Source organism: Balearica regulorum, chromosome 1, assembly GCF_011004875.1.
Source record: "Balearica regulorum gibbericeps isolate bBalReg1 chromosome 1, bBalReg1.pri, whole genome shotgun sequence".
In the NCBI taxonomy this organism is placed as follows: domain Eukaryota; kingdom Metazoa; phylum Chordata; class Aves; order Gruiformes; family Gruidae; genus Balearica; species Balearica regulorum.
In genome coordinates this window covers 762,817-784,460 of record NC_046184.1, presented here as the reverse complement: position 1 = coordinate 784,460, position 21,644 = coordinate 762,817, and the positions used below count along the sequence as shown (strand labels likewise).

Below are 21,644 nucleotides of genomic sequence, written 5' to 3'. Positions count from 1 at the left end.
CACAGCCCCCCGCGCCGCCCACCTGCTGAGGCCACGGGCCAGAAGCTGCCGCTTCCTCTCCCTGAGGAAGGACATTTCCAGCTCGTGGCAGTGCAGAGCCCAGAACAAGACCCTGACAGCTCCAGCTCAGGACCCCCCCGCTGCCCCAGCCCTCTGCAACCTCACCCCCATCCCCCCGACTCCTCTGCAGGGACACGGCTCTCGCGGGCCTGGCTCTGCCCGTGCCCCCCGGGGTGGCAGCCGCCCTCCTCAGGGCCCCGGGGCAGCAGCCGGGCGAGACCACTCAGGTGGGCAAACGCAGTGGTCCAGCCGACAAGGGACCGCTCGCTCGGCTCCACGCAGGCGAGGAGACCCCGGGGTGCCCCAGAAAGCCCCGTCCGAGCCCTGTGCGACGCGCGGGGGCTGGGCTGACCCAGGGCAGGAGCGGAGCTCTCACCTCCCCATCCTCAGGGGCATACATGTAGTTGAAGAAGATGGGGGCTTTCTTGTTCAGCCGGTCGATGTAATCCCAGATGGATTTGTAGACCTGCTGGCTCTTCCGCTCACCCTTCTCCTCGTACAGGAGGCCTGCAGAGAGCAGGGGGAAGGGGCGTTATTTGGGGCAGGGCACTGGGCTGCCATGCACTGTGGGTCCCGCACGCTGCCCTCACCCAGCTCGATGCGCTCGTAGTCGGAGTCCAGCAGGAACGTCCGGAAACGGTTGGAAATGTAGTGGTAGCTGAGGAACTTCAGGTAGTACTGGCTGAACTCGAACTCCATGGGGAACTGCAGGTGGATCTGCAAGGAAGAGCACGGGTGAGACCTCCCGGGACCCACAAACTGCCGGCTGGTCCTGGACTCACTCTCTGCTGCGCATGAGCCAGCCAGCCCCGGCGCTCGGGGAGACCCGGCTGGCACAGAGCCGGCAGCCGACACGCTCGGAGCTCACCTGATGGACACAGTCCAGGAACTGCAGGAAAATGGGGGCAAAACCGCTGCTCTGGCCGGCCAGGGTCTGGGCCCCGCGGTGGCTGAAGCGGTGCCCGAAGGACAGCCACTCCTTCTCCACGAGCAGGCGGAAGCCCTCCAGTGTCCGGTAGTAGGGGTCCGACAGCAGCTGCACCAAGGAGACCACCTGCGGGGACAGGGGGGCTCGAGATGCTCGTGGGGAGACGGCCACAGGCAGCCGTCGCGTTCGGCAGCTGTAGGGCTCCTACCTGCGTGGTGATGTCCCAGCCGTCTTCCAGGCTGACCAGCACAGAGGAGCCCGTGTCCAGGAGCTCCACCACCAACACCGAAATCTGCAGGATCTTATGGATCTGCCAACGTAAGGGCCGAGAGTTACCAGGGTGCAGGAAACTCATTTGCTGGACATCATTGTGCAAAGCGACCCCATCCCCTGGAAGCGGGCGAGCCGAACGAAGCAGAGCACGGCGGTTATGCAGGGCCACGATCACAACTCCCGTGTTCCGACATCTCTGCTGCACCCGTCGTCTGCAACAGCAAAGCCAGTGGGGCAGAATGGCCACACCACAAGCAGAGCCATGGGGTCCTGAGCAGAGCTGTGGGGTCCCGAGCTGAGCCGGGGCGTCTCGAGCAGAGCCACGGTCCCTCCGTCCCCCCAGCAGCCAGAGGATCCAGTCCCCCAGCAGCTCCACGGTGGGACCAGTCGTACGGAGCAGCAGGCACCGGGTCACCCTCGTGCGCTGCCCCGTACCAACCCCTTACAGCGCTCTGCCGTCCTGCACGTCCTGCCCGGGCACTCGCAGCTCTCCCGTCCAGAGCCACCAGGCACTACTCCGGGCTCTTTTATCCTTGTTCCTCTCACGCCAAGCTTGCTCCTTTAGCGGCCCCCGCTCCGTGCCAGAGCGATGCTCTGGAGAGGGCGCCCAGACCCCGGCCCTCGCCTTGCCAGGAGGTAAGAGCGCATGCCCTCGAGCGACCGCCACAGCAAAGACTCCTGCCATGGGGACGGACCAGGGCCCCTCCAGGCTTTGGGTGACAGCTGACCTGGGACAGCCACTCCGACTCCTCCAGGGACCGCAAGTAGGTGACGCTGGTGTCGCCAGTGGAGAGGCAGCCAGGCACGCAGGCCTTCATCAGCTTCTTGAAGCTGGCCTTCACCTGCCGCACGTCGAACACCTCGATGGGAACCACCTCCCAGTGCTGCAGCGGGTCCGGTTTCACCCCCTGAGGAAGGAGAATCAGCGCTGTCCCAAGGAAGGCCCCGAGCGGACCCACCGTGTCCCCCCCTCGCCCCCCCAGGAGGCTGCTGCCAGACGCTGGAGTTACCTTCAGCTGTGACTTGTCCCCGATGATGTAGAGCGAGGCCCGGTGCTGGCGCAGGAAGCTGGCCTCCGACGGGGTGCCGTTGTGCTGGGCGCCCAGCAGGTCTTTCCCAGCCAGGCGCGACCCAATCTCCACGTTCAGGGCGTAGCTGCTCATGCGCCCGCTGGCTCGGATGCTGCCCCACTTCCCTGGAAGATGGCGGGCCGTCAGGCTGGGGGTCTTGGCCGGCCGGTGGGCTGCGCCGGCACCTGCGTCCCCCCAGCCGGGCGGGCGCGGGGGGGGGCGAGCAGCTCGCCACGAAAGCGGCGGCCGAGCGGCTGTCACCCCGCAGCCCAGCGCCCTGGGAGCACATGCCGGGAAGGTGCTGGGAACCAGGTTTGCTTTTGCTCCTCCTCCTTGCTGGGTGCTGTAGGATTTCCTGCCCGGCGGCTCCGGAGACCGACCCCGGCGGCTCCGTGTCCCATCACCTGCGCAGCCGCACCGCGCTCCCGCCCCAGGCCTGCGCCCACGCTGCCAGGCCCCGTGCCCTCCCTGCCAGCCAGCCCCTGGCCCTGGCCACCACCACCCAAGCACCCGCAGATGCGCAAGGAGCCTAAAGCAAACCTGAGAGGTGCTGCGGGACCAGCTGGGGACAGGCCCGGTACTTACCGCTGGCGCCGCGAGCTGGACCCAGCCAGCGACATGCTCGGTGGAGGCGTTAGCGGGCCGAGGTGGGGTGTTACTGGGGCATTAGTCGTGTGACGGGGGGGGGGAGTGTGCGTGTGGGGGGGGTCAGTGGTCAGGTTAGCACCCGGGTGGCGGTTAGGCGGCCGGCGGTACCGTACCTCGGGGCGTCTCGCGGCCCTTCGCCGACACGCACTTGGGGGTGGAGAGAGTGATGACCCTAGCTCTGTGACCGAGCCCTGAGAGCACAGGACGAAAGCAACCTCAGCGAGGGCACCGGGGCGAGGCGGACCCACGCTCTCGCTGGGCGGACGCCGGCCGGGCGGGAATTGGCACCCGGGGCCCGGGATGGAGCGACGAGCGGGATGAACGAGCTGGCTCCGGGGTGCTGCAGCAGGTCCCTCCCCCCCTGCCCGCAGCTGCCCCACGGCAGAGAGCTCGGGGGGAGCAAAGGGGAAGCGTCTACTCTACGGCAGCTGCCCCGAGCCGGGGGCCTTTGCGAGGCCCCCACGAGGCAGCGTTCACTCGCAGGTCCTCACCTCCGTGGCTAATAGTACCGGGCCCATCGTCCTTCCCTCCCATCACCTGCTTCATGAGGGATCCCAGCTTAGGCTGCCTCTTGTCGGAGAAATCTGTAGCACCAACAGAACGTCAGCTCTTGGCCTTGCTGTGCTGCTCCAGAGGAGCCCTCCCGCCCTGCCTACCCACAACTGCTGGGGCGGGAGGGAGGGGAAGGGGCCGGAGAGAGAAAGCGGCAGCAAGCAGCAGCGCCCGGGGCCGGGAGGCCAGCATGCGGGAAACGCCTTTCCAGCAGGAAAGGCACCGGGGGCAGCAGCGTCATCGGGGGCTCGACCCTCCCGCAGCTCTGCCCCGGCCCTGCCCCAGGCGCTTCGCACCGTGGGGGGGTCACCCAGGCACTGCCACAGCACGGCAGCCCCCTGCTCTGCGGCAGCCCCCTGCTCTGCAGCTCCCTCGCCGCCATGCCGGGTCGCTTCTCTGCCACCCCCGACCCTCCCTCCTTCAGCCACAGCTCCGGGCACGTCCCCCCACGCCAGGGGGGAGGCTTTCGGCAGGTCCTCTCCTCCCCAGGCTGCGCTGCAGGGAGCCCCTGGCTGGATTCCCCCACGGTCCCTCTGGCCCCCCTCTGCAGCAATGGTGGGCTGGAATGGCTGGGACAGAGGATGAACGACAGCGGAGCGTGGCGGGGCAGCGGTGGGCAGCTCTGCCCCAGCAGGACAGGGCGGGCTGCTCGGAGAGCAAGGGAGGCAGAGACTTACCGAGGCTTCCCGCGACAGCCCCCGAGCACCGCAGCCGTGCGCTGGGGCGCAGCCGGTGCCGAGATCTCGGTGAGCGGGGTCTGTCCCCACCCGGTCCTCAGTGAGCACCTGGATCCGCGCACGGTCTGGGGCTCCCAGTGCTCACGGGTCCAGGGCCGCCGGGTTTCCCAAAATCTGTCCCCACCACCAGCCACAGAGGCCCAGCCGGAGCTGGGAGCTCTGGCGAGCGTGCTGGGAAGGCTCTGCTGCCTCCTCTGATGTGGCACAGCAGCTCACCTGGCTGCCCAGGCTCTGGGATGGACAGCACGACCCACGGCCAGGGCCCCACACACAAGTGTGAGCCCTCCTGCTCCCCGCTGCGCTGTGACCGAGCTCCTCACCTGAGCTGCTCATGTGCGCGGAGGTGAAGCCGCTGAGCGTGTTGCGCCCGCTGGCGTCGGCGTAGTGCGGCATGGAGTTGATCACGGCCTGCAGGTACTTCTCCTGCTCCAAACTGGTGGAGTCCGTCTGCGAGGGGCCTAGGAGGAGAGCCACGAGCATCACTGCTCCGCCACGAGACCCGGGGAGGGGTCTGCACCCCAGTCCCAGCACGGGCGCTGCCCAGGGGCAGAGGGGACGGGCACCTGCGGTGGGGGCGTTCTGGGACTTGAAGAGGCCCACGACGCCCTTGCCGTGCAGCCCCCCCGAGCGCAGCAGCACGGCCTTGGTGCGGGAGTTTCGCCAGCACACCACGGGGAAGCGGTTCTGGCGGTAGCAGCGGGAGATCCGCTGGATCGTGTTGTCCTGGATGCTCTGCGGCACGATGAGCAGCCCGGGGTAGCTGCAGGAGAGAGCGGAGGGTCTGCAGAGCCCAGCGGGGCGCAGCACGAGCCCCCATAAACCAGGAAAGACCCCCGCTGTCCTCTCCTACCCCCCGCAGACCCCTCTCGCGAGCCGCGGCCCCGCTGAGGCTCACCTCCGGCAAATGGCGTACATGCGGTTCACGGTGGAGATGCGGAAGGGCTCGTTCTTGGAGCGGGTGAGGCTGCTGCTGAGAGTGCCCAGCCCCATCCGCTGGTAGTCACGGCAGCAGGCTCGCTCCACCAAGTGGTTGATGGTCATCTTGTCCGAAGGTTTGATGGTGGTGGTGGGGGTCAAAGTGCTTCTGTCCATCTCTTCGGACACTGCGGAGACGAAGGGGAGATGCGGGTCCGCCCTTGGGACGGACACGGCGTCCCACGCGCAGCTGGAGGAGACGGCTGGGCAGGAGGCGCAGAGACAGCACAGGGCAGGGTCTCCCTCCCTCTGCCCTCCCCCGAAATGGCAGAGCTCAGCTGCCCCGACCAAAGGGCTGGGCACCGGCTTGGGGGCGAGAGCCTTTACTTGTGGGGTTAAAAGCACCCAGAAAAGTCAGCTGCCTGGGTACTGACATCAGAGCAGATTTCTTTGGAGCTTTCACATCGCTTGATACCGCAGAGCTGAGGAACAGCCCAAGACAGATCTGTCCAGAGCTGCTCCATCGCACTGGTGTCTCTTCCCTCAGAAAAGGGCAACCTCCTGGGAGATGGGGGTAGCACGGGCAAGCCCTCGGCTCCAGCAAGGCTTTCAGCCCGGGACACTTCATAGAATCCCAGACTGGTTTGGGTTGGAAGGGACCTCCCAGCCCATCCAGTGCCACCCCTGCCATGGGCAGGGACACCCTCCACTAGCCCAGGTTGCCCAAAGCCCCATCCAACCTGGCCTTGAACACTGCCAGGGAGCCAGGGGCAGCCACAGCTTCTCTGGGCACCCTGTGCCAGGGCCTCAGCACCCTCACAGGGAAGGATTTCTGCCTCCCATCCCATCTCCATCTCCCCTCCTGCAGCTTCAGGCCATTCCCCTTGGCCTGTCACTCCCTGCCCTTGGCACCAGCCCCTCTCCAGCTTTCCTGGAGCCCCTGCAGGGACTGGAAGGGGCTCTAAGGTCTCCCTGGAGCCTTCTCTTCTCCAGGCTGAACCAGCCCAACTCTCTCAGCCTGTCTCCATAGCAGAGGTGCTCCAGCCCTCAGATCAACTTCCATCCAGGCAAAATTGCCACCCTCGGTGGCTGCTCTCTGCAGGCAGCTCTCCTAATGCTCCCAATGCATTTCCCAATGCCAGAACTGGAGGACAACAGATCTCAGGGGCATCTCTTCTGGGCCTGAATGCAGCTGGTGCTTTTGCTAATAACTTAAATGATGGACACAGTGGAGGCTTTTAACGTTTGTGGCAGACCTCGAGCTGAAAAGTGCTGCAAACAAACTGGGGAGCAAACAAAACGAGCAGAATCCAAAGTATCTCGGTGACCAGAAGGAAAGATCCAAAAATCAGCCACATCCAGTCTGACGGACCAGCCCCACGTGTGGCAGGAGGGACTGGTCCCCGCAGAGCCCGCTCCCTCCCGAACCCCCAAATCCCATCCACGTCTTCTCTGAAAGGCCTTCCCACCTGGGAAGGTTGTAATCTCCAACACGGAGGACTCCTGTCCCTTCCAGTCCTTTGTTACTCTCAAGCCAGTCAAGCTCTTCTCCCGTCTAACCTAACCTGACTTGCTGCAGCTTAAACCGAGGAGCTGAGGCCACAGAGCACAGAAGTCCCTCCTCTCTGCAGGGCTCGCTCGGTATCGGCAGCACGTTGAGCTGCTGACTGGCCACCGCCAGCAGACGAGAGCGACCGGGAGAGGCGACCGTGGTGGCACCGCTCCGCGCCAGGGACGCTCCCACGCCTGCTCCGCTGCAGAGTGACCTCTCCCAGCTGGAAGACGCTCCTGCTCCAGCAAAGGCCCCGCTCCCCACAGCCTCCCCTCCCCTGCTCGGGGTGCTCCCGACCTGAGATCTCGTCCTCGTTGTCCTCTGGGAAGTGCTGGCTGCTCCGCTGCTCCCACATGGGCGGCATGTATTTCTTTCGTGTCACGTACTGGCGGCCGATTGTTTTCTTGGCATTTTTCACCAGGTTTTTGGAGAGCGTCCTGGAACCAGAGAAGAGGTTGAGGCCAGCAGACACCACGTGCGTGACCACAGCCCAGCGCGGCCGAAGAGCAGCCCCTGAAGGGTTAGAGACACCAACGCTCAGTCACACCGAGAGCAAAGCAGAGACAGGAGCATCCCTCACCACCGGCTACAGGCGCGGGGTCAAAGTCGCTGTCACCACAGGAGGGGAGATGTCACCTGCCAGCTCCCCAGCAGAGAGGAGCTGGGTCCTTGGCTGTCGGAGGGCACCGAGCCAGAGGCAGAACCCACAGGGCTGCCTTCCCCCGAGGGTGCCCGGGGAAGCTGGCCAGGACCCCCAGCCTCCCGACCCGAGGGGACGCCAGCCTTGTTCCAGGCCCTAATGCCATCACCTCCGCACGGGAGCTCCACGGGCAGCGATCTGGCTCGTCCCTGGAGGTGGCTCCAGCTCATGGCAGGGGCCAGAGGATCCGCTGCAGGCAGGGCAGGGACGCTGCCAGCCCGGGGCAGACGGGAGGCAGCTTGCAGACGGTGACCTGCCCGATGCCACGTAAGGGACAGGGACAGGGACAGAGCAGCTGGGCTCGGCCACTCCCGAGGGGAAGGCAGGGAAGGGAGACCTTCCAAAACGCGCGGGTGATGAGGCTGCACGGTCAGACCAGGCTCCGCACAACAGAGCTCCAGGAGGCAGGAATTCCTGAAGGCAGGAACGGCCTGCCCACACGCAGGACCTCACGCTCATCACCATCTGCGAGCCTCTGGGCTCAAAGGGGAGCAAATAAAGCTGTGGGATACACATCAGCCAGGGAAGGGGCCACGTCCAACCCAGGATAACAGCTACGCTGGTGCACAGATTTCTAGGAATTCACCTTCTCGTGGCGGGGGCCAAAGTGACACTAGGAGGTGCCTTGTTTTGCTTTGCAAAGCAGTGAGGGAATCCAATGGCTGCCTACATTCACCAAGGGAGGGAAAGCCTTGGGAGCGAGGAAGAACGCTGTCCTGAGAACAAACGTTCGGGTACGGAGGCCAGGAACGGGAGGGCTTTCTCACCAGAGGAACAAGATTTGGAGATGGTGTGGGGCACTGGAAACAGACGTGGAGGGGGGTGACAAAGCACGTCTCGCCAGGTCAGACAGAGTTCTGAGACTGTGCCCAGGCCCGGAGCTGGACCCAGGAGGTCTCTGGAGGTTAGTGGTACACGCACAGCCCCCTCAGCAGGGGGGATCCACCAGAGTGCCGTGGAGCAGCAGGACGACCGACGGACCGACCGACCGACCGCCTCCAGGGGCCGCGGTGCTGGGACGGCGAGAGCGCACACCCCAAACCTGAACGTCAGACCGGCAGCCTGGAAAAGGGCATTCCCCAAGTGACAAGCCCACAGCCCAGGTCGCATGCAGAGCAGGTGAGAAGGAACCCTGGGAGCAGTGAAGGCTGCAGCCTGAGCCAATGCCACCTCGCAAGCTCCCGCCCAGAGTGAAGGCATCTTACGTGGTTGAATGGCCAAGGTGCCCAAGGGACATGACCCCCACTGTCAGGCCCTGGAACATATCGGTCACCTGCTGGGAGCTGAGTCACAAACACACGGGAGAGACGCTTAGACTCCAGGGCACACCAAGCACAAACACAGCAGCAACCAGACCCCAGCGCTACAGCATCGCTTGACCTAGCCACCGAGCGCAGGAGCAGGGTCTGGCCGCAGGTCAGCACCACGCACAGAGCTTTGCCGCTGCCCCGCAGCGCTCCCCGTCCTCCGGCACGGCAGAGACTGCTCTCTCCTGCCCGCTGGAACAAGCCTCCTCGGGGCTCGCGCTGTTTTGGCCTGGGTGACGGGGCGGGGGATGCCGCCGCAGCAAACGCCCCGCTTCCCCGAGTCCCACCGGTCCTCTGCGCGGGGCTGGGAGACCACTGCCGGCTGTGTGGCACGTGTCCCCCCAAAGACCAGTGGAGATCCCGTGCACGGAGAGGTCTGGGCGAGGGCGGCTCAGGACCCTGACCTCCAGCTCTGGAGCCCGTGCCCCGGCTTTTCTCGAGTGGCTCTGCTCAGCGGCTCTCTGCTGGGTGGGCCGGAGGAGGGAGAGGAGCAGCCCTGCAGCGCCTGAAAGGGTCAAGCGCATCCCACGTGCTGTTCTCCACGGCACGGGTACCTGAGCGAGGGGTTCTTCTCCTTGGCCTTGGGCTGCATGGCTTGCTTGGGGGACTGGCCCACGGTGAAGGCGAAGGTGCCACGCACGTGCTGGGGGTAGCGCAGCTTGTGCAGGTGCTTCCTGAAGATCTCCGCGCTGTCCGAAGCCACTTCCTCGTCGAAGGCAATCCTCAGCAACTGCAGGAACAGCGGGGTCGGTCACGGCGTGCTCAGCACAGCAGGGCCAGGGACGGGCTCTTCCCACAGCACGGGGCAGAGCTCAGACCCCGGCCGGGAGCAGGGACCGCAACAGGCACAGGCCATGCCGGCTGCCCTGTCCGTCCCTCCGTGCCAGTTACTCTGTCCCCTGCCCCTTCCTCCTGGAGACTGGTCAGTACCCGGCACTGCTGCCCCTGTGACGTTCCCAGTGCCCAGTCACTGCGGCTCTCAGCACGCAAGACGGGCAGGAAGGAGGAGACAGCACGTTGTAGGTGCTCTCCTCCCAGCATTGCTCAACCTCCACAAGTCTCTAAAAGACGTAAAATGCTTATAAACTACTCGCATTGTGACATCTCTCCCCGTTGTATTTCTCTTCCTAAGACCTGCTACGAGGTTTTGCAGAACCCCTTCCCAGGGTGCTGCGGGGACGTCTCATACCTTCCCAGGGCTCCAGCAGCCACTGGAGTGGCTGGAAAGGAGCCCCGAGCAAGAACTTGTTCCTGCCTACAACAGGACACGACTGCAGCACCTCTGCTCTGGAGACAGGCTGAGAGAGTTGGGCTGGTTCAGCCTGGAGAAGAGAAGGCTCCAGGGAGACCTTAGAGCCCCTTCCAGTCCCTGCAGGGGCTCCAGGAAAGCTGGAGAGGGGCTGGTGACAAGGGCAGGGAGTGACGGGCCAAGGGGAATGGCCTGAAGCTGCAGGAGGGCAGATGGAGATGGGATGGGAGGCAGAAATCCTTCCCTGTGAGGGTGCTGAGGCCCTGGCAGCGGGTGCCCAGAGAAGCTCTGGCTGCCCCTGGCTCCCTGGCAGTGTTCAAGGCCAGGTTGGATGGGGCTTTGGGCAACCTGGGCTAGTGGAGGGTGTCCCTGCCCATGGCAGGGGTGGCACTGGGTGGGCTGGGAGGTCCCTGCCCACCCAAACCACTCTGGGATTGTGTGATTCTAATTTAAAAAGTAACATTTTTCATTTTTCGAAGCAGTTTATGAACAAACTAAAGACAACAAGCTCTCCATGACCAGCAGCGTGCCCTCGTGGCCGAGAAGGCCAATGGTGTCCTGGGGTGCATTAAGAGCAGCGTGGCCAGCAGGTCGAGGGACGTTCTCCTCCCCCTCTGCCCTGCCCTGCTGAGGCCACATCTGGAGTTCTGTGTCCAGGGCTGGGCTCCCCAGTTCCAGACAGACAGGGAACTACTGGGGAGAGTCCAGCCGAGGGCTGCGAGGATGAGGAGGGGACTGGAGCATCTCTGCTATGAGGAAAGGCTGAGAGACCTGGGGCTGCTTAGTCTGGAGAAGAGAAGGCTGAGAGGGGATCTCATCAACGCTTATCAATATCTAAAGGGTGGGGGTCAGCAGGATGGGGCCAGACTCTTCTCAGTGGTGCCCAGCAACAGGACAAGGGGCAACGGGCACAAACTGGAACACGGGAAGTTCCACCTCAACATGAGGAAAAACTTCTTCCCTCTGCGGGTGACCGAGCCCTGGGACAGGCTGCCCAGAGAGGTTGTGGAGTCTCCTTCTCTGGAGAGATTCCAAACCCGCCTGGACGCCATCCTGTGCGACCTGCTCTGGGTGATCCTGCTCTGGCAGGGGGTTGGATGAGATGATCTCCAGGGGTCCCTGCCCACCCCCACCAGACTGGGGTTCTATGGACCACAGTCTACTCCTTCCTCTGCAAGGGGTCTCTGGCTCCATCCATCCCCTCAAGCACTACAGAGGTTGCCTTTGGTCCCCTCAGGAAAACTGCCCCAAACCACGTCAGCCCAGGCACTAAGTGCCTCCTTCCATGGGATGGTGCCAGCCATAGCCACGTACCCACTGGGTCCCACCAGCCATGTGCTCCTCAGCTGAGACAGCGCAAAGCAGAGGAGCAGCCCACAGCCCCGGGAGGTCTCACCTGGAATGTGCACGAGCGCAGCTGCCAGCACTCCTGGATCAAATGCTCCGCCTGGCCCTGGACATTGGCTAGCTTCTTCTCTTTGGTCAGCGAGGCGATGGGGAAGGATCGGATCACCACCTGCTCCCCCACTGGGCACAAGCAAGACAACAGGTTAGCCGCAGCCCACCGCCTCAGCCCAGCACACGGCCGGGCCACTCTGGACCACCCTCGGTGGCCATCACTGCAGAGAGCCCCATAGGACAAAGCGGCCAGAAACAGGCTAGACATACAACGGCCAGCCTGTGGCGACTTGGAGATGACGCCTACGATGGGCATGAGTAATTTATCATCTACCAAAGGTGGACAGCAAGAGCAACCACCTCCTCCACAGTACTGGGAGCAACCATCAAGCTTGTGGTGGTTGCAGCAGCCCCCAGCAAGGCCCGGTGCTGGCTGGTCACTCGCCTCAGGCAGCCGCTCGAGACCCTCACCACCCGCTCCTGCGGCAAGGTGAGCTGCAGCCACGGCTCCCGGAGAGCTACCAGCTCCTCCCCAGGCACTACCGACCCCAGAAGACAGGGGACGCGGTGCACGCAGGCCCCTTACCCAGAGGGTCCGTGGGAGTGCCTTTGAAGATGATGCGGTAAGTGGTAAGGAAGATGGCTCCTTCTGCGGGGAGGAGAGGTGGACCACCAATATACCCTCCAGCAGCTTCTTCCCGTCCGTCAGGCATGAGGTACACGCGAAGCCCCTCCATCACACACTCCTCACCCACCAACAGGTTGGGGCGCAGCAGCTTTGGCTATGGGGACGTACAACACAAGTTCAGACCCACGCAGACCGTGGAAGGGGACCCCCGTGCAGCACGGGAACCTTCCTCCTGTGCAGTGGACGAGGCCCATACCTTCTGGATGGGAGGAAGCCTCCTGCTCTCCCTGTGCACGGCGTCCAGTGTCTCTATGTGCATCTGCACAATATCTGTGGACGGACGTGAAGTTAGAGACCACGAGCAAAGCCCTGTCCTACATGCCACCCTACGGGCTGCCAACCCGCCCCGTCGCGCTGTGGGCCCCTTCTCTTGGCCTTCCCACTGCTTCTTTCAGACCCTCCTCTTGAGCAGACCCCCAAGTTCATCTGGAAGGATCCCCAGTGAGATCACACAGCCGCCTGTTCCCCAGCACTGCTGCGACGCGCGTTACCAGGGATCATGACGTGCAGCCCCTTGAGGTGCTCGTTGGTGACTCCGCTCTCCGTGCAGACTTTGTCCACGAAGCGGTTGATGAATCGCACCACGTAGTTGGCCACATCTGAGCTCTCAGCATCCTCAAATCCACTTTCTGTGTCATAGCTCTCAGCCACGCTGCCAGCGATGCTGCCATGCAGGAGTAGGGAAGAGTTAACCCCGAACATCCCTGTCCTCTGCTGTAACCCGTGCCAGGCAGAGCCCAAGGGAGTGTCCACTCTTGATATGAACCCAGGAGAGCTTCCACTCTTGATAGGAAACACCCAATAATCCTGACAGCAGCCGAACAGCCCAGATACCCCAGGCAGTGCACCGAGGAGCTCCCGTCCCCGGTTCGGGCTGCTCGGTGTCCCTGCAGCACGGCCCTGCCAAGCTTTCCGGCCCTGCTTACCTGTTGGTGACAAAGCTGTTGCTGACGCTCTCCACGTCCCCCAGCCCAGAGCTGCGGAGCAGGCGGTTCTTGCTGGTGTCGAGAGGCAGCAGCAGGTAGCTCATGCGGTTGGCGTAGTGGATGGCCTGGCTGAAAACAGTGCTCTCCTCCTTCTGGATCAGCTCCTGCTGTTTCTCCCGGCTCATGGTGGGCCAGAGCCTCAGCTGCTCCGATGCTATCTCCAGGGCAGACTTGGCTTCCTGTGGCCCCTCCGTGCTCTCCTGAAGGAGTTGGAAGGAGATGTCAGTCGTCCACACGGACAGGAGACCTGCCAGCCTTCACCCGCAGGAATCTCCCAGAACCAGGCTGGCTCAGCAACTTCATCGGCCCCTGGACCTTTGGGGAGAGCTGCTCCTGTGCAGCTGCTTTCCAGGGACGCCGGCACCGCTGGCACCACCTCACCTCATCCGTGTGGTTCTCCTCGTTGTTGTCCAGGTACAAGGCTCGGATGTGGTTCTGCACATCGCAGTAGAACATGGCCTCCCAGAACTGGATGTTGGTCCACACCACATGCTCCTGCACGCAGCTGTAGGCGAACTGTGTGATGCCCGGGCTCAGTTTCTGGGGAAGCAGAAGGTGGAAGAGAGTTTTGTACAAACACTGCCTTTGTGCCAAGCTCTCCTCTCCCGGTAATCCTTGCTCTCGCCTGTTGCTGGGAAAGGCAGCGTACCACCCTTGGGCAGGCAGGAGGGACACTTGCTCCTCCACGCATTCCCTGCACACTCAGAGTTGCCCAGCACCCACCCAGAGCCCCGCGGGGCCTCGCGCTACAGATGCGCTCTGGGAGGCAGAATCTCCTCTCAGCCCAGCTCGACCAATAGATCAAGCTGGCACTTCAGAGCAGCCCCATTTCTGAGCACCCTTCCGGCGGGTGCTCCAGCTGTCTTGGGAGCCTTGGGCCCATGGACTGGTGCAGCCAGCCTGGCCAAGCCTGCGAGCGGCTGGAAGCTGCTGGGCAGGACCCTCTACTCTGAGAAGCACCGAGGGGACAACGTGCCCTCGGCCTGGCTCTCGGTCCCGCAGCCTCTGCAGCCTCCAAGGAGTTCCGAGTCGGCGAGGGCCATACAGGGGGGCAGGACCCTGCAGAGACTCACTCGGCAGAAAGCGGTGACCAGCGGTAGGAGAGCGGCTGCGATCCCGTGCTCGTCCATGGCAGTGCAGTCCTGGGGAAGGGAGCGGAGGTCACAAGAGGATTCGCTGCAAGACCCCCAGACCCACGCTGTCTCTCGCAAGGGGAGACAAACCCCTTCCTAACAGACAGGCTCTCCCCAGCCCTCCCCTACCTGCAAACAGCAGTTCATCATGCGGATTACAAAATCAAACTGCTGGTGATCCAGCACTGCCCGGTTCTGCTGCACGTGCAGGTTCAGCTCCTGGGTCAGGCAGTGCCTGGCAGCTCGGCCCTTCATGGCACGCAGCACAGCAGGGAATAACTGCAGAGGGAAGAAGAAGTCATGGAGTAGGAAGACGGGGCCCAGGGGAGCTCCGGTCAGACACTGAGCGCAAGGGCAGCCCACGACGAGGAGGTGCAGGAGGGGCTTCGCATTCTGGCTGTGCCGACTGACCCCAGGGTGTTTCCAGACAGCTCGTCCGCACTCAGACGTGGAGGCAAACCAGAGCAAAACCCCACGTCTGGCCAGCCGGAGCACGGCCCGGCAGGTCCCAGCCCGGTCAGCTCCACGGGACAGAGCCCGAGGGGCACCGGGAGATGCAGAAGTAGTGCTCAGCTGGTGTGGCCAGGGGCACAACCAGGAGGGACAGCGCTGAGGGGGGAACACGGCAACATTCGGGAACGGCGCTGGTCAGCAGAGATCTGGACACGGGCAGGGAATGTCCCCTCCGGCCCGCCGCAGAGGAGAGGTGAGCACCCCCCCTCCTCCCCTCAACCACCAGCTCCTCAGGAGCCCCCCTCACCTTTTTGGCTTCTAACATCTTGTTCTCAAAGACGTAGGAGATGCAGTTCCGGACCACCTCCAGGCGACGGGCGCTGTTGGCCAGGGCATTGCCGTTGCGCTCCATGATGGCAGCTGGGGAGAGAATCGCCTTAGTTCCATCGGGGCAGGACTTTCCCCCTGCGTGGGGAGAGACGGGTGCCCCCTGCCCTGCTCCGCGTGGCTGACAGACCCCAGGGAGCTCTAAGCAGCAGCTCTACGGGGACAGTGCTGCTGCTTCTCCAAGGCACGTTTTGCTCACGCAGGACCCTCAGACACGCCGTAGTGTGAAAAGGAGCCGGGAACACCACGGTAAAGCTGCTCCCGAGCAGGGTTTCTGACCGCGGGGAAAGGCCCTCGGTGCACACGTACCAATGGGGGGTCCCGATGGCACCATGCATTTCTTCTCTGCCTTCACAGCAGGAGGAGCCGTCTGCAGCTTGGCCGTGGCCTGGTCGATGATCCACTGCACTGTCCCCTCATCCAGACGGGGAAAAGGCTTCTGGTGGAGGCGCAGGTGACAGCCTTCCGTGGGCTTCTGCACCTTGTGCATGGTCACCGCGGGGTACGGGTTCTCCTGGCACAGCAAAGACAGTTTCTTTTCAGGCATGCGGACATCACGGGTCCTCTCCCAGGGCAGGAGCCGCTGCGAGGCATCCTTCTGCAACCTGGGGCTGCAACTAGATGATCTCTACGGTCCCTTCCAACCCAAAGCGTTCCCTGATTCTATAACCTCTACTGCTCTGAGGCCAAACGCTCTCCCAGCTGGTATCTCCACCCCCAGAACCCCGCAGCCCCAAGGGCAGGCCGTCTGGGCAGCCACGCTGGTGTGCTCTGCTCCCAGGGGCCACGAGGACAGCTCGCTTTGGCCCTGAGCGCAGCAGTGAGTACAGCACCGTTCAGGATCACACCCCACAAGCACCAGTTCCAGCAGGACCTTACAGAGGGAGGGAGGACAGACCGGCCGGGGTCCGACCCAGGCTCTCCCTGCCCCGTCCCTACTCCGACCAGGTTCCCCCTCCTGCGCTTGGGCCTCTGGGACTCACATTTTTGTAAAGTTTCTCCGCCAGCTCCTTGATGTGCCGCAGTATTTTCTGCTTGTTCCCCTCTTCTGCGCGCATCCGCTTCACTTCATACGCCACAAGCTGGGAGAAGAAAAACGGGTGAGCGGAGCGGCTGTGTGCTGGGCATGAGCCAGCCACCCTCCCCATACCCCATCCCTGTCCCCGGGTGCAACACCGCAGCCGCAGTGTCACGGCAGATCCCCAGCTCAGTCCCTCAAGGGGAAGGGAGAGCTGAGCGGAGCAAGGACACACGGGACTGCCAGGCAGGGGGGTGCTGCTCCCAAACTGCCACCTACCTCGTCAAACAGGTCGATCGAGCGGTACGGGGCTCCCCGCTCGGTCACGAAGCCAGCGAAGGCCATGCCCTCCAGCACCTTGGTGAGGAAGTCGTCCTCCGTCAGCCCCCTCTGCCCAAGGAAGGCTGCCTGGAAGAGGGGGGAGCGCGCACCGTCAGCAGCGCTGTCCGGGCACCAGTCACTCGGGCTGACGCGGCAGCGCAGGTGACACCGTCACCACAGCGAAGGACAGGCTCCTGTGCGGCAGCGGGACCACGCCATCTCCTTCCCCGCCCCACGCGGGCACAGGGACTGGGTTTGCAGAGAAACCTGCGTCTCTGGCCTGCGGCAGACACGTCTGCAGCAGGACACACTCAGCGGCAAGTGAAGAGCAGCAGCATCGGCCCCGGCGTGCACCCCGGGGAAGCGGACGGGGGGGCACAGTGGCCGCAGGCTCCTTCTGGCAGCTATGAGGAGGAGCCTGTGCCCCCCACCTCCTCCCCAAACGTGGCTCTGAAGGAGCCTCTTGCCGGCGCCGCAAAGCGAGCCCGAAGCACCAGGTTTCCCCTGCCTGCAGAAGGCCCTTAGGACTCTCCCCTCGGCAGATGAGCGTGGGATCTCGTCCCACCCGAGAACCGCCGGCTGCAGCCCACCACGTCCCTTCAGGAGCAGCCGGCGGGGAACAGCTTTTGCTGCTCCAAACACCCTCGCCCGCTCGCTGCACGCTGACTCACTGAGTGGGACGGGACAAGGGTGCCACGGCACGGACCCTCGCCCACAGCCCCAGCAACGCCACCTACACTCGCTCCCCTCGCCGCTCTGCGGAGGAGCTGGACCGGCCCCTTTCCTGGTGCAGGGCTTGGTGCTGGGGCCACGGGCACTGCACCAGAACGTGCACCAGCGCGGCCCGTGGGCCTAAACCCCCTGTGCGAGAGGCACGGATGTTGCTGTGACCACAGCAGCCGAGTGAGTGAAATTCAGGCTATTTTGGACTGCGTATGGTTACTGTGTGCGATGGTTTTATGAAATGGAAGTTCATTATGCTTCATTCATTTTATAGCAGGTTTATGAAAGGGCGTTTTCTTACATTTTTGTGTGTGTTTATGATTTTATGGAACTACTGCATCTTTGTTGGGAATAACCTTTTATTGACCATAAAAAAAACTAGTTCAAAACCCTTACGAACGTGCTGCCTACTTTAAATGTCAGGGACCAGAGCACGTTTTACAGCGCAGAGCAGCACTGGTGACGCACGAGCCCAGGACATGCCCGGCACGTGCGTGCTCACGCTTCTACAGGTACAAGGTGTTGCCCCTTGACCTCAGAGCAGACTGGGCAGAGCAGGCAGGTGCAGGCAGCAGGTGCAGGCAGCAGTAAGGCTCCTGCCTGCCTGTCCTTGGCAGCCTCAAGCCTGCAGTGGGGAGGGCTGCAGGCCGTGTGACGCGGCCACGCCAAGCTGCAACGCTCGAGTCCCTCTGCTCTCGCTCCCCATCTGCTGCCTTCTCCCGCGTTAGGTCTCCTCCACGGATGCACAAACACTTCAAGCTTTTCCCTGCCCTGCCAGCCCTTCTGGTACAGCTAACGCCCCGGAAACGCCCCAGCAGTGCTGGGAAAGGCAGGCCCTGCCCGGTTCCTCTCCCAGATCGTAAGAAAATTGAGCTGTTGGAGCAAGTCCAGAGGAGGCCACGAAGCTGATCGAAGGGCTGGAGCACCTCTGCTATGAGGACAGGCTGAGAGAGTTGGGGTTGTTCAGCCTGGAGAAAAGGCGGCTCCAGGGAGATCTAATTGCGGCCTACCAGTACCTGAAGGGGCCTACAGGAAAGATGGTGAGGGGCTGTTTATCAGGGAGTGTAGTGACAGGACAAGGGGGAATGGGTTCAAGCTGAAGGAGGGTCGATTTAGATTAGATGTTAGAAAGAAATTCTTTACTGTTAGAGTGGTGAGGCACTGGAACAGGTTGCCCAGAGAGGGAGTTGTGGAGGCCCCATCCCTGGAAGTGTTTAAGGCCAGGTTGGATGAGGCTTTGGGCAATGTGGTCTAGTGGAGGGTGTCCCTGCCCATGGCAGGGGGATGGAACTAGATGATCTTTGAGGTCCCTTCCAACCCAAACCATTCTATGATTCTATGAAAATCCCCAGCTCCCAGCCAGGACGTGAGGGACACTCTCTGTGAGCCTCAACGGCTGCTCCGCACCAGGCACGCGGGACCCCAGCTGCAGGGCGTCTGACCGCGCATGGGCAAAACCAGGGGAGCGCTGCCTGACCCGCGAGACCTCGGACGGTGAAGGACAAACAAGGGACGCAGGTGGGTGATGTAGGGGAGGTCACTTGCTGGAAACACAGACCCGCCTTCTAGAAGCAGCTGTATTTATGCAAACCTCTTCACAGATGAACTCACCCCAACCTCTGCCCAGCCCACCTGGGGAAGAGTTATTCCACAGGACGGTTTGAAAAAATAATCCTGCCATGCAGACAGGGGACCGTAGAGCTGAGGGAGCAGGGTCACTGCAGGACCGTTCCCTGCCCTCCCTCACCGGCCGGGCCCCGGAGGGAGCCTCCTCCCTTCCCAACACTCTGTGTTCCCCGCCAGGAGCTGCCTCCGCTGCTCAGACCAGAGCCAGGCTGGCAGACCCAGCATGCCAGAGGTGCCTGCCAGCCCCTGCACGCATGTGCCCATGCCGGGTCCTCACCTTATGGAATCGGATGACCGGCTCGGGATGGATGCGGATGATGTGCAGACACCAGCGATAGCCCTGAAGCAGCTGTGCAAACAAGCGGAGGAAGACGGCCCGGATCTCCTTATCCTGCAAAGAGGGGAGGACAGCGTGGTCACGGCGTGGTCAGGCACGGTGCAGGCGAGCCAGCTCGCGGGGGCAGGAGTTTACACCCAGCGCAGAGGCGAGGGGAGCAAACCACGTGTCAGGGTCAGCATCAGCTGAGCAGGGTGGGAATCCCAGCAGAGATTCCAGGGAAAAGGGACGCGGCAGGCTGGATTCACTGTTCTGTCTCCCCTCACAGCATCCCCAACGCTGCACGTGGAGGAAAAGGGAGCTCCCACAGCCCCGGGGTTTGCTGAAGCGCCCAAACGTTCGGTGTCTGCCTCCAGCCCCTGCTCCAGCACGGCAGTAAACCCAGCAGCCCCTGTCCAGGGGCCAGCTACCGAAACGGTGTTGCTGGCTTCCAGGCCGTGGCTTGGACCTGCGGCCTCGGTGTCCCGGCACTACTGTGCTGTGTCCCTTAACCTCAGCAACACCGAGACAGAGAGAGGCCTGAAATCGTGCTGTCTACGCCAAGAAACGGGGTGTCCAGCAGGGATGGCAGCCTCACTGCCGGGGTCCCCCTTCCTCCCCGCTCCACTCACCTGCATTTTGAGAGAAGAGGCAGAAATCGTTGAAGGGGGGAATGCGAGATCTGCCACCTCCAGCTCTGGGTCCAAGACCTGCACAGACAAGGCACAAAGCACGCTCAGGCCCTGGCCCAGGGGCGTCCCTACCGTCACGGCCAGAAAAAGCCAAGCATTCCCCAGAGACCCCACAGCACCCACAGAAAAGGTCTGAGGGGCTTGGAAGGAAACCTACAGGGCTGGAACCAGCAGGTATCAGAAAATACTCTGCCATGCAAGGGAATTCTCAAGCCCTGACCCTTCCTCGTGAAGCCCCGCTGCCCAGACCCCAGGGGCAGCTTGGTGGGCTGAGGGCAGTGGGGAAGGGGGAGCTCCAGCTCTGCGCTGGGGGCTCAGCACGGCGGGGCTGCGACAGAACCAGCCCCCCAGCCGCAGTCGAGGAGCAGAAGCTGAGGCTGCAGCATTCATTTGGCGCGGCTGTCCTAGGCACACTCTCGCACGGCCAGCCGTCTCTGGGAACACGCGAGCAGCCAGAAAAGCTTCAGGGCCACAGCTGCTTCCTGCCCACAGGCTGGGAGCCAGCCGCACGATTCCCAGAAACCTTTGGCAGAAGAATCCCCCTCTGGCACTGCCACGCACCAGAGGCCATCAGGATCAGGAAAGATCTCCTGTGCCATGGTCAGCAGGACCTCGAGATGCGGACCTCTGCTCTCGTGACATGGTCAGCAGGACCCCAAGACAGGGACCTCTGCTCTCAGAGGAGCCCCCGCCGCTCCGTTCCCAGCTGCCCTTGGAAATGCGTGCCGTTCCCGAGGCGCTCGCACCCCGCAGACAGGGAAAAGGCTGCGGCACTTACCATGGAGAGGGCTTCCCGGGTCTGCTGGAGCAGCGGTTCGGGGAGCAGGGAGATATGTACACACTCAGGGACATTCACCGTCCCGCCGTCCAGGTCTGCGATAACAACGTCCAGCTGGAAGCGGCAGGACAGGCATGAGACGAGGCCAGGCTCTGACCCACCCCACCACCTCCCGCTGGGTGACGGGGACTAGCGAGGGGGTAAGCCCAACTCAGGGGAGGAGGGCTTGGGAACCCTGTCTGTCTCCTCTCCATCATCTGCGAGCACTCTAGCCCTCAGTAGTTACTTTCTCTTATCCACTCTCACCAAACCCAAGCTATAGAGGGATCCCAAAACTCCTGCAAGAAGACAGGAGGGCAAGGAGAACCTGGCAGGAGAGGGACACGGCTCTGCTCAGCAGGGACCCGATGGGACTCTGTGGCATCCGACCCCTGGGCACCTCATCAGCCTGGGCGAGCACAAACGCTGACCCTGGCCCCACACAGAGGCCATTCTGCTTAACCAAAGCGGCATGCTGCAGTTTGTTCAGACGGCTGCACAAAAGCTTGTTTTGGTTTAGATCAGACTCATTATGCTTTGATTTAATTCAGTTTCTGATCTGAAGTCTGAAGTGCCAACACAGCCTCTTGGACCAACGCCGCCAGCCGAGTTTCAAAATCAAATCCTCGGTTAACCCCAGCTGTTCCTGCACCGGCTCCGCAGCCCTAAGCCCCGACGACGCGCGGCCCGGCCAGCCCTGCTTGGCTTGTGCGGCACGTCTGGATTGCGGCCCGGGCTGGCCGGCCTGAACAAGCAGAGCCTGTGCGAGCCAGCACGCTCAGCCTGCTGCCCCGGGCACTCGCAGGACGACGTTTGCTGCTATCTGAGCCTGTTGGCACGACCCTTGCTTCTTCCTTGGACCGCCCCTGCTCCCGCACAAGGGCCGGGGTACACAGCGTCTCACCAGCTCCTGTGTCTCCGACTGGAAGATGGAGTGGACTCCGATTATGAAGGGTGTGGGTGTGCTCAGTACCTCAAGGAGCTGTGCAGGCAAGATGGGCACGTACGTGAAACTGCAACCGAAAAAGAGCATCACTGCAGCCGGTCGAGTCCTGCTCTCTACCCAAGCACCATCCTCGACACCAGCTGGTGGTC

The 21,644-nt window shown here is 63.0% G+C and overlaps 1 protein-coding gene across 8 annotated transcripts in view; it reads right to left on the bottom strand.

The window, feature by feature from the left end:
• Window positions 1-21,644, bottom strand: part of SBF1 (SET binding factor 1) — an 82,338-nt gene that overhangs the window by 4,039 nt on the left and 56,655 nt on the right. The window contains exons 8-37 of one of the 8 annotated variants that reach the window (XM_075745886.1): window positions 21,454-21,562; window positions 20,511-20,624; window positions 19,673-19,750; window positions 19,002-19,115; window positions 16,334-16,462; window positions 16,020-16,118; window positions 15,346-15,550; window positions 14,957-15,069; window positions 14,326-14,475; window positions 14,137-14,205; window positions 13,445-13,603; window positions 13,004-13,263; window positions 12,569-12,741; window positions 12,274-12,347; window positions 11,976-12,171; window positions 11,388-11,518; window positions 9,297-9,472; window positions 8,641-8,718; window positions 7,033-7,172; window positions 5,164-5,371; window positions 4,832-5,028; window positions 4,589-4,726; window positions 3,471-3,563; window positions 3,093-3,170; window positions 2,272-2,456; window positions 1,990-2,169; window positions 1,197-1,298; window positions 929-1,114; window positions 651-777; window positions 437-567 (exon numbers count right to left, since the gene is read on the bottom strand). In XM_075745886.1, coding sequence (XP_075602001.1) covers window positions 437-567; window positions 651-777; window positions 929-1,114; window positions 1,197-1,298; window positions 1,990-2,169; window positions 2,272-2,456; window positions 3,093-3,170; window positions 3,471-3,563; window positions 4,589-4,726; window positions 4,832-5,028; window positions 5,164-5,371; window positions 7,033-7,172; window positions 8,641-8,718; window positions 9,297-9,472; window positions 11,388-11,518; window positions 11,976-12,171; window positions 12,274-12,347; window positions 12,569-12,741; window positions 13,004-13,263; window positions 13,445-13,603; window positions 14,137-14,205; window positions 14,326-14,475; window positions 14,957-15,069; window positions 15,346-15,550; window positions 16,020-16,118; window positions 16,334-16,462; window positions 19,002-19,115; window positions 19,673-19,750; window positions 20,511-20,624; window positions 21,454-21,562 — 4,192 coding nt within the window. The remainder of the gene's footprint in view (window positions 1-436; window positions 568-650; window positions 778-928; window positions 1,115-1,196; window positions 1,299-1,989; window positions 2,170-2,271; window positions 2,457-3,092; window positions 3,171-3,470; window positions 3,564-4,588; window positions 4,727-4,831; window positions 5,029-5,163; window positions 5,372-7,032; window positions 7,173-8,640; window positions 8,719-9,296; window positions 9,473-11,387; window positions 11,519-11,975; window positions 12,172-12,273; window positions 12,348-12,568; window positions 12,742-13,003; window positions 13,264-13,444; window positions 13,604-14,136; window positions 14,206-14,325; window positions 14,476-14,956; window positions 15,070-15,345; window positions 15,551-16,019; window positions 16,119-16,333; window positions 16,463-19,001; window positions 19,116-19,672; window positions 19,751-20,510; window positions 20,625-21,453; window positions 21,563-21,644) is intronic. The other 7 variants (XM_075746044.1, XM_075746126.1, XM_075745971.1 and 4 more) reach the window with 7 other exon arrangements.